The sequence below is a fragment of the Bidens hawaiensis genome, unplaced genomic scaffold, assembly GCF_021521415.1.
Source record: "Bidens hawaiensis isolate Kalapana, Puna unplaced genomic scaffold, B.hawaiensis_p1.1 tig00040770_1, whole genome shotgun sequence".
NCBI lineage: Eukaryota > Viridiplantae > Streptophyta > Magnoliopsida > Asterales > Asteraceae > Bidens > Bidens hawaiensis.
Window position 1 is genome coordinate 167,028 of NW_027497220.1, and position 18,789 is coordinate 185,816.

General features: G+C 34.9%; 1 protein-coding gene across 1 annotated transcript; it reads right to left on the bottom strand.

The window, feature by feature from the left end:
• Positions 1-15,670: 15,670 nt before the first annotated feature.
• LOC143592436 (imidazoleglycerol-phosphate dehydratase, chloroplastic) lies at positions 15,671-18,501 on the bottom strand. Its single transcript, XM_077072351.1, has 6 exons — positions 18,343-18,501; positions 18,086-18,178; positions 17,519-17,593; positions 17,300-17,362; positions 15,960-16,069; positions 15,671-15,731 (listed from the first exon to the last, which is right to left on the bottom strand). Exons 1-6 carry the CDS (start codon positions 18,463-18,465, stop codon positions 15,704-15,706), a joined length of 492 nt encoding a protein of 163 aa, XP_076928466.1. The 5' UTR covers positions 18,466-18,501; the 3' UTR covers positions 15,671-15,703.
• Positions 18,502-18,789: the final 288 nt, after the last annotated feature.

The following is an 18,789-nucleotide window of genomic DNA, read 5'->3' on the forward strand; positions in this document are numbered from 1 at the left end:
GAAGCAATCGATCTCCATGGAAGAAATCTCATCGCGGACCACAACATCCAGTAACAGAAGCAATCGATCTCAGGTTTATTGTTTTTGTGGTCAAGAAGCCATTCTAAGAACATCAAGGACCACCAAAAATCCAGGTCGGAGGTTCTACAATTGTGCATCTCAGGTTAGTGAAATTGCAAATAAAGTTGTAATTCATCCCGTCTTTATGTTGATTGTTGACCATAAACTCTATAATTTTTTAACTTATGGCAAAAAATGTGATTTCTTTATATGGTATGATTGTGTTTCGTCCACAAGATCTGATATGTGCACAAGATGTACAGACATAATTCGTATCTTGATAAGGGCAAATAAGTCATTAGAGGATCAACTTGCAAGGAGTGTAGCTTCACGGATTGAATCAGAAAAAAAGTGAAGATATTGTATTTTATTTGCTTCTTGTTATTTTTAGGGCTTTTAATTAGTTTTGTAATCTGAGTAAAAAAGCTAAGAAACCTTTTTATGTTTTTAGACCAGCTATTATGATGTATTTTTATGTTTCTGAACGGATTTAAAGGCCTTTTAATGAGTAGTTTAGTTTGATTGTTTTTAAAATGAGATATTTGACCGTACACGGTGTATTTATTTCATTAAAAAGAGGTTACTATAAAAATTTAATAAAAATATGTTCCTCCTGAGTTTCGAACCCGCGATATTTGCAATCTATGTTTAATCACAAGCGCCTCAACCGTTTGAGCTACACCATGAGAACATAATAGAACCTTTTCTAATATTTATATAACAAAATTTCGATGTTTAAAATTTTCATTTTTACTCGCCAATTAATCGAGTTATCTTCTTATGGAAGACTCCCAAATCAATTATTGACCAAATAAAATCTCACAATCTCACCAAACCCTAATAAATGATCTGCTAGTGTATATATTGAACTCTCATCAATTAATTCCTACCAAACAGCTTCATTAATCTCAGGTGAGTACCAAATATTTTTACTTTTAGTGTCATACATAATAAAATGTCAGTTACATTTATTGACGTTAATTATTATATATATATATCATTGATGACACAGTTAATAAAAAAATTCTTGGAAGATGGATAAGTCTTGGATGTTAGTAGGCGACAGGTGCAGTAAAACATATAAAGATGGTGTTAAGGCATTTCTAGATTTTGCAGTTCGTAATTGCAAGGAGACATCACCACCAATTTCTATTTCATGTCAATGTGTTCGGTGTGTGAGCCACGTATCTCTTAGTGTAGACGATGTAGAACATCACTTGTACATGTTTGAAATTTATAAGAATTATACTACTTGGATAAAACATGGAGAAGCCGACACCAACATTCCAACTAATGTTAATAATACTGGGTTTGCCTGCACCTGCATTCCAACTAATTATGATAATAATACTGGGTTTGTTGACACCAACATTCCGACAGATGCCTGTGAAACTGTAGAAATGGTAAATGCTACAAAAGACAATTTCAAAGGCGACAAGAAGCATCAACGATTTTTACAACTGCTTGTTGACGCTAAGAAGCCCCTGTATAAAGGATGTCCTGACTTCACCAAGTTGTCTTCATTAGTACAACTACTCAACTTGAAGAGCAAGCACGAGGTATCTCATAAGTTCGTTGATGAACTTCTGAAATTTTTGAAAAAGATGCTACCTGCAGATAACGAAATGGTAAATAATATGTATGAGGGCAAAAGGATGATGAAGGCAATGGGCTCAGAATACGAAAAGGTACATGTATGTATCAATGACTGCATTATTTACTATAAGGATTACAAGGATTTGGAAGCATGTCCAGTGTGTAACAAGTCAAGGTGGAAGGTGGATGAGAAGACGAATAAAACTTACATAAACACGCCCGCTAAGGTACTGTGGTACTTTCCCATTATTCCACGATTCAAGCGCCTCTTTCAATCAAAGACCACAATAGAGAATTTAACATGGCATGCCACGAGTACCAATAAGCCCAGTGTTTTACGCCACCCATCAGATTCATTAGCATGGAAAGCCATAGATGACAAGTGCTTCGATACCATCGGAAGCGATCCAAGAAATCTTCGTCTAGGGATTTGCACTGATGGGATCGACGTACATAGAGGCAACAGAAACCATAGTGTCTGGCCTGTTTTAGCAGTCATTCACAACCTTCCACCTTGGATGTGTATGAAAAGAAAGTTCATCATGCTTTCCTTATTAATATTCGGATTGCCCGGAAACAATATTGATGTGTTTTTACAGCCTTTAATTGACGATCTAGCATCTTTATTTGAGGTCGAGGAGCCAACATATGATGCATATAAACAAGAAATGTTTACACTACGTGCGGTTGTGTTATGGACGATTAATGATTACCCTGATCTTGGTACACTATGTGGTTGCCCTTACAGTGGATTCAAAGGTTGTGTAGTGTGTCGGGGCGACAGTCACTGTGTTCGACTTTATCACACAAAGAAGCAGAGTTATGCTGCCCACAGAAGGTATTTATCACATGACCACCCTTTCAGAAAACAAACAAAGACGTTCAACGGAAAAGAAGCAGAGTTATGGTACCAACGTCTCAGCTATTGGAAGTATTTACCTGTCCAACATTGTATTGATTTGATGCATGTTGAAAAGAATGTAGCAGAAAGTATTGTCGGGACGTTGCTGAACATTCCGGGACAAAAGACGGATTGACAGCTAGAAAGGATTTGGAGTTTTTAGGGATTAAAAAGGAGTTGCAACCGAAAGCAAAAGGAAACAATACAGAACTGCCTGCAGCATGCTTCACATTATCAGCACAAGAAAAAGACATGTTTCTTGAAACATAGTATAAATTGAAGGCTCCACTAGGGTATTGTTCTAACTTCTCTAGTTTGGTGAATCTTAAAGAAAGGAAGCTACAAGGCCTTAAATCACATTATTATCACATGCTTATGCAACAGTTTCCGCCCCTTGCAATACGGTCCATCATGCCAGAACCAATGAGAAATGCTATAATCAGGCTTTGTTTTTTTTTTTCAAGTCAATTTGTAGCAAAGAAATCATTGTAGAAGAGCTTGATAAGATGCAGGAAGAGCAAATAATTACACTGTGCCTGCTGGAGAAGTACTTTCCTCCATCATTTTTTGATGTCGTGGTTCACTTAACCGTGCACTTTGTCAGGGAGATTAAACATGCTTTCGTTGGATGTATCCCTTTGAAAGGTGTATGAAGGTTATCAAAGGGCATGTGCGAAACAAAACTTATCCAAAAGGGTGCATTGCTGAGGAGAACATTGCGGAAGAAACAATCGAGTTTCTCAGCAAATACCAAAAAAACATCAAGTGTACTGTTGGTATTCCACATGATAAGCATGATGATAATGGAGAGACAATTCCTGTCACAGGCACTACATCAGTTGAAGTTTCTCCTGATCTCTTCAAGAGAGCACATTTCTATGTGCTGCAGAATACGCCTGAAATAGCGTCGTATATCGAGTAAGTATTAATAGCATATATGCTCTAAATTATATACATATATATATAGATATATATATATATATTAATTCACAATATATTATACTCCTACTTGCAGACAACACAAGACCTCTTTGAAAAACCAAATGCCTGGTAAACGACAAGCATTGCTGGAGAAGGAGCATACCTTAAAGTTTGGTGACTGGTTACGCGACAAGGTAGACCAATTTATTAAGTCTTCTATAATTTTTAAAAATCTTTTATAGTTTCTGCAATGTAGGTAAATCTAATCCTTGTAATGAAATTCAGGTTGAAAGAGAGCTAGCGGGCTCCCCAGGTTCTATATCGGAAACCTTAAAGTGGATTGCACACGGAGCACACTGTAACGTATAAAAGTACGACTCATACGACATCAACGGTTTTGCATTTCGTACAAAATATCATGATGGTAGAGTTTACCAGAACAACGGGGTTGGTGTAGAGGTGGATGACATGCACATCAAAAAAGACGTGGTGACCTATGGACAAAACTTTTATTTTGGGGTTTTGCAAGAGATATGGATCCTAGATTATCATACTAAAAGAATTACGGTCTTCATGTGCCGATGGGTTGACCGTAAACATGTCAAACATGATATTCTTGGTTACACGTCGGTCGACCTAAACAAATTTGGCCACAAGGATGATCCGTTCATATTGGCCTCGCAAGCACGCCATGTGTTTTATGTTCAAGATCAGCTGGATAGAAAAAAGCATGTTGTCCTCATGACTCCACCCAACAACTATAGACATTCGTATGACGAGGTCGATGAGGAATTTAGTACGGTAACTTTCCCTCATGAGGGTAATAGATTGCCACGTGTACAACCAAATCAACTGCTTCGTAATGAGTCCCCGGATTATTACTGGAGGCTGGGGGAAAAGCGTACAACTATTCGTAATGGAGATTGATACAGTAGTTTGTTCGCCTAGTTATATGTCAATAATGTTTAAATTTAGTTGTGATACATGATATCACCAGTCTTTACTTTGTACTTATTAATTCAAAGTAAACAAATATTGGTTGTTTTTAATACTATTACTACTTATACAGGCCGGTTTGTTGAATTCATTTCATTTAAGTCTCAGTCATTAAGTTCAAACAGACATTAACTAAATACACACATTCAAACATCAAGTGTAACGCTGAAACCAAATAAGCAACAAATATAAAATACAACATCATGTTGTCACAGTTAATCCACTTTATTTCCATGCTGTGACAGTCATCATTTCTCCGCCTGTTGGTTTTGTTTCTTGCACTATTTGTTCATATTGTTCTTTTGCTTCTAATTCAACTTACTTTCAACAATTGGATTTCCTGCAAAACATTATCAACTCATTTTATAAAAAAAGACCATTATGCCCTTCTTTTTACTAACCTGCATACCAAAATTGTACCCTCCATACTCAGATCTTTGACCAAAGCATCCGTGGGTCTTAGACTTTGAAGAAGCCTTTGAACAAATAAAATTCAATTTTGCAAAACCCTGCCAAACTCAATGCCATCACTAGTAACCTAATTTAAGATCTGGTGATGGCATCGAGTTTTGGAAGGGATTTTATCAAAATTTAAGATCTTTGGGAAGTTTAAGATCTGTGGAAACCTTAGATGTTTTCTGCTTGGCCAAGTTTGGAATTCACATAACATATATATAAGCGTAATAAATTCCAGTCAGAAGTTTTATTGCAGTCATTAAAGTCAAAATAGTTGGTTGTTGAGTAACTGCATACTACCTGTCAAAATGGTATCCACACGCTTTGGAAACGCTCAGAAGCTAATTAATTTTGGAAATTAATTACATTTATGCCTACTACCCGTCAAAATCTTGGAAAGATATTTATGTAATGATAGCCTACATTAAAGTTAATTAAAATAAAAAAAAACTATATCTAATACGCTTTAAAAACGCTTACCAGAAATATTGGTTGTTCTAATACTATTACTATATCTATTACGCTTTAAATAGGTGTACTAGAAATATTGGTTGTTTTAATACTATTACTATATCTATTACGTTTTAAATACGCTTACTAGAAATATTGGTTGTTTTAATAATATTACTATATCTATTACGCTTTAAATACGTTTACTAGAAATATTGGTCGTTTTAATACTATTACTATATCTATTACGCTTTAAATACGCTTACTAGAAATATTGGTTGTTTTAATACTATTACTATATCTATTAGAGCTTTTTCATGATCCGATCTCGAGTAGCTCGCGAGCAACTCGGCTCGTTTGCACCCCTAGTCTATTTCATTTGGTTAAGTTCAAACGTACAGACATTAACTAAATACACACATTCAAACATCAAGTGTAATGCTGAAACCAAATAAGCAACAAATATAAAATACATGTAGTATCATCAACACAGTTAATAGAATAACCAAAATAAATTAATTATATTTATAGTTACAAATTACAAATTATTACTAGCTAAGTCCTACCATTAGATTCCATATCTGAATCTACATCCATCGGATTCTCTTCTGGAGTAATAGAGGGCATGATCCTCTCCCACATACCGTCCAAGGTGTAGGTGGAGTCCTTTAGCCTTTGTAGGCGAAGGTGCACCTCAGTATGGAATGTCCCATAAACGGACATAGCCTTGAAGTCTTCGATTCCGTTTAACCCGATCCAGGCGACCTCGATGCCCGGGCTTCCATCACAATGCTGAAATAATCAGCAGTGGTGTACCCAAGAAACCTAACCATTCGGTTAAGTTGTTGGTACCAGAAGGTTAGAGGGTTGACATAGTCAACATACCTCACCCTTTGATTCTTCCGGACGGCGCCGAAATCAAAGTGGAAAACAATGGTGAAGAAGGTGGGGTCGTAGTAGATGGGTGGAGCCTCACCCTGTTCTCGTACAATCCAATTTATCGGCGCCATATATAATATATTTTTCGAAACCGTGATCAAGAAGATGGTGAAGAAGGCGATGGGTTGATTGAGATTTGCTGGAATATTGGAGGCGATGTGGGGGAAATCAGAAACCATGAGTGGTATTTAAACACCATCATCGGAAACCGGTACATCTCCCTGACAATACAAAATTGGCGGCACAAGGAAACTGGAAAGACAATGATTATTGGCCACTCGTCAATTTACCGTGTGGCCATTAATTACGTTTGGACACACTTAAAAATATTTTAGTGTGACCATTTATCACTTATAGCCACACATAATAAGTGTATCCGTGACAATAAAAAACTTAGAAAAAATAAAACTAAAATGCTCTTTGGTCACACAACCTTGTATAAGTGGCCATTAATTATATTTGGACACACTTAAAAATATTTAAGTGTGACCATTTATCACTTATAGCCACACATAATAAGTGTATCCGTGACAATAAAAAACTTAGGACAAATAAAACTAAACTACTCTTTGGTCACACAACCTCGTATAAGTGGCCATATATTATAAGTGTTTTAGCCACATTACTAATAAATACAATGGTTGTTCGTCATATTTCGCCACATTATTAAAATTGTGGCTAACAAATGTGACATTAGGTCACACAACGTAATATAAGTGGCTATATTTTTTACCTTTTAGACACATCTCTTATCAATACGATAGCCGTTCGCCACATTTGGCACACTATTAAAGCATGTGGCTAGTTAAATGTCACAGTTTTCCCTTATAGTGTGGCTAATACACGTGTTTTTGGTCACATGTATCAAAGATCAAACAAACTATGACTGTAGGTCACATTTCGCCACACATTTTTATAATGTGGCAAGATTATGTCACAGTTTTTTTTCAAAGTGTTGCGAAAGTACCTGAGTAGGTATAGAATGGTCACATGAAGAAAAACATGTGTGGCCAAAACTAGTCTGGAAGGTTTTCAAACGTGGTCAATGACCTTTTAGCCACACATTTAAGCCGAAGTGTGGCAAATCGCCCAGACCACATGTGTGGCTAAAATGTGATTTTCACGTAGTGATAATTAAAGGTTGTAAACATTTGTCTCTAAATGTTTAAACTTCTAACAAGCGTGTTAGAATGTGTTTATTCTTATAAACCATAATGTTTTAGAAATGATATGTGCTCATTTATTTTCTAACGAGCGGTTAGAAACGAATTATTTTATGAACCAAGTAATGTGAAGTCGTTAATCGTCTACCCAGCAACTTAGACATGGTGTTGTCCTCAAACAATAAACTTTTAAGACATTTGGTAAATGTTTATTTCTAACAACCAAGTTAGAAATGTGGTTTGTTGCAGACCGTAATTGATAAAGCGTTTCGTAACCATTAGTTTTCTAATATGTGTATTAGAAATAAAGTAGTTTATTGTGAAACCGATTAGAAAGTTTCGCAAACATACAGAAATACTTTGAAAGAGATAAAATATACGTTTGAATATATAAATGGTTCGTTTTTTATACGAGAAGTGACATGTCGGGTATATTATTTATGGGAAAACAACTTGGTGTTGTTGTGAATATAATTAATTGTCCAAATACTACTACTAGTGTGTAGAATATTATTTAACGTGTTATTGTGGTTGGACAGATTTTGACTGTCCAAGAATAAAGTCTTGGTATGACGATATGACTTCATGGAGCTCTATTGAGGGAGTGCCTCAAGAAAAACCACAAGACGATATCATTGCGATGATCTTGGTAGAATGATGAAAGTGATGAAAATAATTACACTTTGAGAATTGATGTCGAGATGTTGTCAATTTATCTATTTGAATTGTTATTAAAAAAGAGTTGACATATTATGTTGTAATTTCAGTTGTATTATTTTGTGTTCAATATCTTCGGATAACACGTGCAATTTTAAAAACGAAATAAATCAATGCGTATTATGACTTACAAATTTCGTTTAATGGATTGTGCAAGAAGAGATATTTGCACAATAAAGAACTTGAGAGTTGTCCCGTTAACTATAAATTTGTAACAAGACATCAAATATCTAATTACGCCAAGTGCAAACGTGGTGAGTATATTAAGTAAAAATACATAAGAACGATATATGTCATTCAATGTTGAGAGCAACAACCTGAAAATGCACAACTGCGTTTTGATAATTATAAACATATGAAAGAAATATATGTTGTTATTATTATAAATTAATATAATAAGTTTTGTGGTATTTATTATAAGTGTAGTACAATAATGATGAACTTGTTGGTACTTATATATATATATATATACTGATATAAGCATATGTAATCGTCATACTGTTGAATGTCAATATGAGTGATTCCATATAGACCATGACAGTGATTGTAGACTAGTACCATTTATCTTGTTGTGATAAATATGTTCATCAAAGTGACTCAAATTATAGACTTATGTTTAAGTTTATACGAGTCAATGGTTAAGACCTTGGAGGTTAAAAGCAAACGAGTTATATCCTTACCAAATGAGATTAACTTTGGTGTTAAGACGTTCTAAAAGTGAGGTTTATGAACGGTAAATGAAATCGTATTATCTTGTCTAAACTAATAAATGAATGTTAGGAAGAGATATTGCTCTTAAGGCTATGAAGAATCAGAATGATGCATCTTCTGTTCACATGCCTAAGTATTGTAGTCTAAGCATGCTAGACTAGTACTTGTTAATTATGGTGTTTGACGAAGACTAACTAACGTGGAACATTCCAAACATACACAAGAGTGAGTTTGTGTATAGGAAAGTTAAAGAGGGATTTCATTTAATCTAAGGTAATAATATAACTCTTGAGGATCTTTAGTATATCTCAATTTTCCAAGTTATCCTAGATGTGACTAAGTTTGTGATGGTTTGTTAATTGCCGTATGAAAAGAATTAGCTTAGACACTAGAAAGTGGTCGAAACTTATAACAATGCATGTGTTGCTTTATTGGTAATATCAATGAACTCTCTGATACAATGGTGTGATATTGTTAAAATCTTGAATATCGATGTATGGTCATAAGTAAACTAATACAAACTACGTCCAAATGCAAGAAATGTGGGGGATGGTAATTGAGATGATACCATTGAGATGATATCTCAAACTTATGACAAAAGCAAGAGCTTTTCTTTAATTGAGATGATTGATATTATATCTCAAACCACCATTGAGATGATATCTCAAACCTGTGACAACTGCCAAATTTTTAGGTTAACTCTGTTAACTAAACTCAGTTAAATCTTGTTGACTATGTCTATAAACTCAGTTAGTTCCGTTAACTATGTTTATGAACTCTTGTACATGTGATGTCATGTATGCGTATATTTAAGTCAACGTGTCATTGGTGACTTAAACAAGGATAAGTGATTAATTATAACTAGGATAATAAACTCGTCTTGCATGTTATAATAAACATGTCATATAACATGTATGATAAGTATAATGTGCTATGTGATTAATATGTTATATTATGGTTATTACATGATGATGTGATTGTAAGTAAGCTAAATGATTAAATAGGTTATATTGTATGCCATGTAACATGTTTATTATTTAAATGGAACCTTAGGTTATGTTACATAGGAAATGTTTATTAAAATATGTAGCATGTCACACATGAGTTAATAAAAGTTAACCTAAGTAATTTTATTCATTAAACCAATCATAAAGGGTTGTTAATAACAAGGAGGTTACAACTATTGGATGCCAACACCTTTTCCTTTCCCTTTTCCTCTCTCTTTGGCCGTGATACTCACACACACACACATACTCTCATTTTCTTTCATACAAACAATCATTTTCAAGTATCATCTTCAAAACAAACAAGTTGGTGATTATTAGTAAACAAGGGTTTAAGCATTTGATCAAGCAAAGTGAGTAGATTATTATGTTTATATGTTTCTTTTTCTTTTAATTCATATGAACCTTGTATCCAAATGGTTGGATCATGAAAGGGGATGATCAAAGTTTGACAAGTCAAAAAGATTAGTATGTGTCTTGGTTAGTATTTTGAGTCTTTTATAAATACATGTGTTTTTACTTTTCTTAGGAAATCAAATGGATAAAAATAAGACATGAAATTTGATTTAGCAAGAATGTTTCTTGATGATTTTGGAATCATAAGGCTATAAAAGTTGTGTTTTGTAGTGGATTGTGCCTAAAACTGCTTGCTGACAGACTTGGTGTCTCGGATTGTATTGTGAATAAATTGATGATATGTTTGAGTTTTTGATCGATTTTTGATTCTATGAACATGTACTTTGAATCTAGTTTTCAGAAAGTCCGAAATCTTAATTTTTGGACACTGTTTGAATACTTTTTATTAATTTACAAAATCAGGATGCAAATCTAAATTAGAGAAAATAATTCTGAGTTGAGTTGTAAATTTCATAACTTGATGATAAAAATAGATATGGAAATAATTCTACTTCTAGGATGTTGTAAATTGAATTAGGAATCTAGTCCAATTTGTCTTGCATCAATTGGACAAATATGGAATTTTTGACAAATTTTTGATTACTGCTGTGTTGTTGTAGAAATATAAATCATGTTGTTGTAGTATATGAATATTCTGGACGAATTGGTAAATCCAAAAATTGTGAGAAAAAAATATGTTGAACCTAATACTGATGTGTACATGTATGATTTATTTGGTAATTTAATTGTGAGTTTTGATTGATGAGAAAAATCGGCTTAGGTGGTATAAATTGTTAAAGGTGATAAAGGTGTTAGTTGAATTGAGATAATTGCAAATTGTGATATGTTAGTTGTGGGAAATTAGAACTTTGACTTTTTAAGTCAACTTAGAACTAGTTGCCTAAATAGTTAGTCTTGCTTGTGATGTTGTGAAAGTGTATTGATCATAGAATTGCAAGGAATATGGCTAAGTGTGTATACTTGATGATTGATTAAGTGTGACTAGAATGATAAGGTAAACATTCTAAGTCCAACCTTTTAGTCAAAGGTCAATATTTTAGTCAAAGGTCAAAATTTTAGTCAAAGTCAACTTTAGTCAAAGTCAACAAAAGTCAAACTTTGGTCAAAAGTCTTTTTAAAAACAATGGGAGATTGTTGGATACTAGTGGTTCTAGGAACCATCCCACAAGTTACTTACATACTTGCATTTTTAGGGTCTTAGCACGTGACGATTTACTTCGGTCGGATTTTTGTAATACCTGAAGCACCAATAAGGTGAGTTTACGGCCCCACTTTTATACCTTTCCTTTGGGGGAGGAAACATACAAAACTGTTTTACTTTACTTGCTCTAAATCTTTACACAACCGTTTGGTTGCTTATAACGTAGTGTTTCTTTGCCATGGAAAGTCCTCACGAACATCGGACCGTTAACTAAGGTTAACTGGCGTGGTAAATTTAAATAGTACTATTGGGTTTGACAAACCCCACCCTGCATTATTCTCGACTGGAGGTCGAACGGGGTGTAACTTTGACCAAACATTGTTAAGTTTTGGCAATACTTGACTTGAGGCAATAACTAGTCAGCTTCGGTCGTGATGGAAACATAACACTATGCGGCAACGAGTTAACTAAGTGTAGTTAACCATGGGCCACTTTTATTTATAAATGTTTATGAACTGATAGAGCATAACTTACTTTGAAAACCTGTGAACTCACCAACCATATGTGTTGACTCTTTTTAGCATGTTTTCCTCAGGTCACTAGCAAGCACTTGGATTAGGATAACATTGCATGCATGGACTCGCATTGGTTTAAGTTTGAAAACATTTATTTGATATTGGTTTTGCGCTTGTAGCGCCATGAATTATTTAAACTTGTTTTGGGAGATGGCTCCCGCACTTTGTTTAGCTTCCGCACTAGCACTTAAGTACTCTGAACATTTTATTTTGATTTGTTAAAACTTTTAAGACCATGTAGATGTCGTTTGGTGTGATTAATGTGTTCGGATCCTGGTTTGTCACCCGCCTTACGGTAAAACTCCGTTAGTGGAAATTTAGGGGTGTGACAAAACCTATCACGAAAGCAAGAGCTTTTCTTTAATTGAGATTATATATCAAACCTGTGTAGAAAGGAAAAGTTTTTCTTTATCCTGTCAGTAAGAAAAGAAAGAGCTTACCATGATAATTAAAGAAAGGGATTTTCTTTATACCATCAATAAGGTGTATGATGTTACCAATAACACTTCAATATAGGGGTGTCTTGCATTTAAACTTGGTATATTTGGCACTAAATATTATTGCAAACATGTGACCTTGTAGAGTACACAATGGTCATAACGAGCTAATTTGGATGATTAGAGTCGAATGTCAATTAGTTGAAATCAGAATCTAGCTAGATGTATGATATTGGCGTAATGGAGATGTGTTTGCCTAAAAAAATTGAGAACTTCAAAAGACATTTGTTATAACAAGATTCGGGTTGAATCTGGAGGTTATGGTCTTAGAAATATTAATAGGCAATATTAACTTGGAAGTTAATAACACATCATAACAACTTATCTTAATTGCGCAATTATCTAGTATTGACTTGATGAAGTCATAGATAATGATTTTGGATCCAACAACCTGAGGGTTGATGAAATATGGAGTTGTGAATGAGACTAAAGCTCATGAAGAAAGTGATTGCAAAGGAAAACCTAACCTACAAGATTGGAGATCCCATGATCTAGGTTCAATAGGACAACCTGACTGCATGAACTAAGGTTGGTCAATGTGGGGGCATATCTTATGTACAAGTTGACACATAAGCTAATATCAATATCCTCCTAAATTACAAAGGGTGTATAAATAAACATCCTAGTCCATTCCTAAGACAGTCAGCAACAAAGGGGAGGCTAAGCATAAATATGGTTAATGATACGTGCATCATGATAACCATTATGCTTTTAATGATTTGAAGGTTAAATCAACTTTGTGATGGTTAATGATACGTGGATCATGGTAACCATCATGATTTGAGGATCAAATTACCTATGTGAGAGAGAAGTGGGGTCGCTTCGAATGAATTTGGGGGGCGGGGGGGGGGGGGCAAATCCAAGAGCTCTTGCAGAATCAGGCTAGTATTCCATCACCAAGAACGGACACGACAGTGAGGGGTTAACCAGAACAGGAAGAGTGCTATGTGAAATGCAATGTCTACATCAAAAGGGGATTGGTTCAAGGACATCACGTCTACCAACCGCTAGTAGACTAAGTGTGTTTCATAAAGGAAGGTCAAGGCTAACGCTACCTATCCTGCAACGCTCAGCCGTTGTAACTCTATTTGACACGTGAGTGTACGGATCGATCTACATTCATGTGGGGGATTGTTGAAAAATTTTGGACAAATAATATTTATTAGTATTTGTTACTAATAAATAAATTATTAATGTGTTCAAAGAGTAGAGATGAATGCGATATCGATACTATAAAGTGTGTAGTTGAGAACTTGAACATTGGTAAAAAAGAGAAATGGGTTTGTCCTATATTGGTAGAACGCTTGTGAGCTCCCTTAGGATTTTTGTGTGGTTCGACCGGGTCATGTAACAAGTTTCGCCGTGTGGCAGCACCATGTGTGTGAGCGTGAAAAGTGTCGTTAAAATAAGTGAGTCACCAGCCACGTGTCCTCCTCTGGTGATTGGTTGCTACGTGCCGCCATTTGTCATGTGTGAAGGTGAGTCAGCATGCTAGGTGTCATTCTCCTGGTGGTCTGCGCACCACATGTCGCCACGTTTCATGGTGACTCATCACGTAACCCGCTATATATAGAAAGGTCGTGTGAGCATTTTTGACACACCGAAACACCGTCAAACTAAATAACTCATGACCCGAATGCACACAGCCTAACCAGCTCGTTACCATGCACATGAAACCAAACGGCTACCTGCCGATGATACGTGTTTATCAGTTCCAACTCTCTTTCGATATCGATCTCTCGTTACAAATACAGTTCATGTGCTAGGGTAATCCCGTAGTACATACTGCTCCGGCTGTTGTACCCTGGGAAACGGAAGGGCTCGCGTAGAGCTCGAAATATGTTTTAAGGGACCTCTGTTCAACAGAAATCCTCAGCCACAACCAGGAACCACAGTTTGTTCAATCTTGCAGCTAGAAAAATACGAATGGCTTTTGGTGATCAAGATAGGTTCACCAAGAGAATGACCACATAAGAAGACACGACTAGGAGGTGATGTTCATGTCTCGGTAGGTCTCTGTCAACGCGGCTCCGGTGTGGTATCAATACGATGATCAACTCGACTCCCGGTCGGTTGAAGAATTCACTATAGGAGCACAAGTTAATATCCTCAGTATGAATCAAGTTATGTATATATATGTTATATATGTTTTTATTCTCGTTTAGATTTGTATATGGTATATTTATTACAATTTCCCAAATTGAATAAAGGGATTATTTATTTGTTTTATTAATATTATTTATAAAATCGTGACTCATATCCTACATTATTTCCCTTAAGTTGTTGGCGGTTTGTTTCTTTATGCTAGTGGATAGAAGTTAAGTGGTTTTAATTCCTAAAAGGTTAGGAAAGTGGGTTAGTTTTCTTTTTCTTGTTTTATTTGTATTCGAACCTAATGAATGAAATGGCAGAGAAGATTTATTATGTTTTTTATTTGGTTTTTTTTCCACTAGAAGGCTAAATATTCCATTGCAACTTGAGAAATGAACTTTGGACACCTACTCGTGACAGGTGGTGAGTCTGTATCTTGTTACAGGTATGTTTTTGCTCTCTGGTTATAATTCGGGTGGTGAATCTGTATCCCGGGTTGTCCGTTGGAATTATCTTTATTTGATTTCACAGTTTTGATTAGCCGTTTGAGGCCGCGTCTATAACAAATAGGCTACAAATGCCACACATAAAAAGTTGTAACCACCATCGGGCAAATAAACTTACTTGAAAATCCAGTCAAATGTTTAAATGATAAAAAAAAACCACAAAATAGGATTTTTTATGGACAAAACGAGTTTATAAAACTTGTGACAACACAAAAAATGGGTTCAACAAATGCAACAATACATTATTTGTGAGACATTATTCGCATTGATCTCTCCCATAGCCTACAAGATTGATGACGTCTTCAACATTGTAGCATCACACCAATCAACACTCAGGAAACATTGAATTTCTTGATGTGGGTCTACAATAATGCTCTGTGTTACTTGATATCGTAGGCTAGATCAGGTCGAAAATCTGCATCATCACAATTTCCTGCACATTCCAACCAATATTCTTTCTGTACTAATTTACAAAATCAAAGCTACTAGAAATATTTTAAAAATGAAAAAAAATTACATTTAAATACCCATTTCAGTCCATGATTTCTTAAACGCATGCGCTTCAAGCTCGCGACAATACCCCTTTTGAGCTGCATATACAAAAGCAAGATGATAAGAAAGACCAGAACTATGCGAGAAATTTGTTCTTCGATTTATTTATTGTTCAGACATACATATGCTGATGGTAGTTTCTGTTTTTTTTTTGCTTTTTTGGTCACTCAGCTTTAAGAAACAACAATAATGCTTGTCTATCTTGAAGAAATGGCACAAACGTTACCAGAAAACTATGCATATTGAAAATGTGTATATGAACAAACCTAGGGATAGTGCCACGGCGCCGTGGGTCATATTCTGTGGCTTGTCTAAGAGCTCTGGCAAAAGCTTTAAATGTTGCTTCAATTATATGGTGAGAATTTTTCCCAGCAAGCTGCATACATACACATTAAAAGTAATGGGTCCAACGGGCCATAGAAAACGGTCGGAAAATCGCCAAAAGCCTACTCAAATCATTTCATTCAAAGGTTTACATTATCATTGCAATTATTTGTTTTTGCAATTACCATGTTCATTTTCTTTAAAAAATAGACAAAACTTTAGCAAAAACCGAAATATTGGTTTTGGTTCGGTTTTGTATTTTGTTAAGAACCGAAAAAACCGAACCGAACCAAAATAACCAAAAATTGAAATAGCTATAATATCTTAACCATAAGTCCGTAACCATTAAAGCAAAATCTAACAATGAATATTTGTTTAGTTTTAACATATGGTTAATTCGCCCTGCTTGCGGTGCGCGCATATAATGTATATATGTGTGAACCCTCGGGTGGGCAAAAGTAAAATTGCACTAATTTTGACGTTATTTTACTGATCTCGTGAAAATAACGTTAAAAGTGACGGAAGGTTAATCAGGCATCATGCGGTGGCGCTGATAGCCGAAAGACAAGGGAACATGCACCAATCGGCGGTGTCCCGATGGTTGAGTGTTATGTGCCTTATGTCCAAGCTTGATGCAAAACTACTATCGAGCCGGGGGTCTCACCGGAAGCAGCCTCTCTATTCCTAAAGGATAGAGGTAAGGTTGTCTACATCTTACCCTCCTCAAACCCTACCATAGCTTTGCTATTGGTGGGATATACTGAGTACGATGATGATGATGATGATGATGATGATTTAACATATGGTTATAACAAATATATTTGGTTTCTAGATATGGTTAATAACTAATAGTACTAGGTTTTGATTTAGAATTTTGATTTTAAAATGTATCTTTTGTTAGCTTTTAATATTTGAAGTCCAAATATTTAATATTCTATTAATCATTAGTTTTAAAAAAACATATCATGCCCAATTTCAATATCTTGGGTTTTTTGCCCAAAAAGTTTTGGCTCGATTAGCAAAACCGAAAAAACCGAACCGAACCCAAAAACCAATCACCGAAAACCAAAACAAAACTGAATGATTTAAAAAATCATAAAACCGAAAGTTTGGTTTTTGGTTCGGTTTTAGTCAAAAACCGCACCACGCACACCCCTAGTTTAACCCAAATCCAATAGTGCTCATTATCTAACCCGCTCATATTGCCATCTTTAGTAATTGATTAAAATCAACCATGCAACTTATAAAATGCTAGTATAATATCAGAATTTACTCGACTTACCTGCCGGATGTGAAGTGTCATTCCAGATGTATTAACCAATGACTGGAAGAAATGCTCTACAAGCTGTTATTAACAGAATTGTCAGTACATACTAGCATATTCGTATTATATCAGAAAGTAATTTATATCAAGCTATTTCATTACTTTTTGCACATACTATATCTATTAAAGGAACCAACTAGACATTAAAATAATTAGTATATTTAGATAAATGATTACCTGTGTGTCATATGTTCCAACTCTCTCAGTGGGAATTTGCAAGTCATAACTTAAGTGCGGCCTTCCAGATAAATCCTAAAAAAATAAATGCTATAAGCAGACACAAAAACCCTACAATATCATTATTCATATGTTGTTACTACATTTGTTGCTTTTAAGGTGGCTAGATTTTGTAGACTATGAAGTAAATGGCCCAGAAAGAATAATTTGAAAAAACATATCAAGGTTTCCTATGAATCAAGAATCATGTTAATCAGAGTCGTGATGTTAATGAATCTTCAAAGATTCGCCAATGCAAAATCCAGCTGCCATTCATTATTGCAGGTTTCGGGCCATAAAAAATTGGATACTTAACCAAAAAGTATAAAACATAAAGCAGAAGCTAGGACACATTGACATAGTGGAAAATCAAGTTAAAGACTACATAAAACTTCCTGAGTAGAAGTCTAGTATTTTTGACTTATAGCAAGGTGGGAAAAATTGATTTAATTTACTTTCCTAATCTTATAATAAATTTTCTAGCATGATTGTTGTTATTGCAGTGTCATTGATGCGATTGAAACATACCAGAGAAACATGTATCAATGCCTCATCAAGGGGAGCTGTGAAGTCACCAAATCGGTTAATTCCTTTTCTATCCCCAAGTGCACTCAGCAAAGCCTGGTAGCCACAGGAGACATAAAGAATAAATGTTTTGATACATATAAAAAGCCAAAAACTTCTTGAAAAGATTAATGACATGTGCACATAATATATTTCTCTAAGCTAAACCATTAAAGAATTGATAAGATATCAAATTCAGCGAGATATGTGTTTAAAATTACCGTTCCAATGGCAAGGCCAACATCTTCATTGGTGTGATGGTCATCAATGTGAGTATCACCAACAGCCTTCACATGCACATCAAATAATCCATGCGAAGCAAGTTGCTGATAGAAAAGATCCATCAATATGAAAAAGCTCGTCTTACTTGAACAATAATCAGATAATTGCACATATAATAAAGAAACAAAAAACGACTGAAATATCATTTATGGTTTTATGCTGTTGTATTTAATTCCTTGTGCTACACTTTATGCTTCTGGATTTTATACTCTACAATCTAAATGTCAATAAAGGCTTTTGGATTCAATGGTCGGGAGCAGCCTCTTTATCTCCCGGGATAGAGGATATGTTCCCCAAATAAAAAAATATATAAAATAACAATATATTATATATTAGGAAAATAATATCGTTCTTCATATAAAATAAACAAAAACTATTATATAACA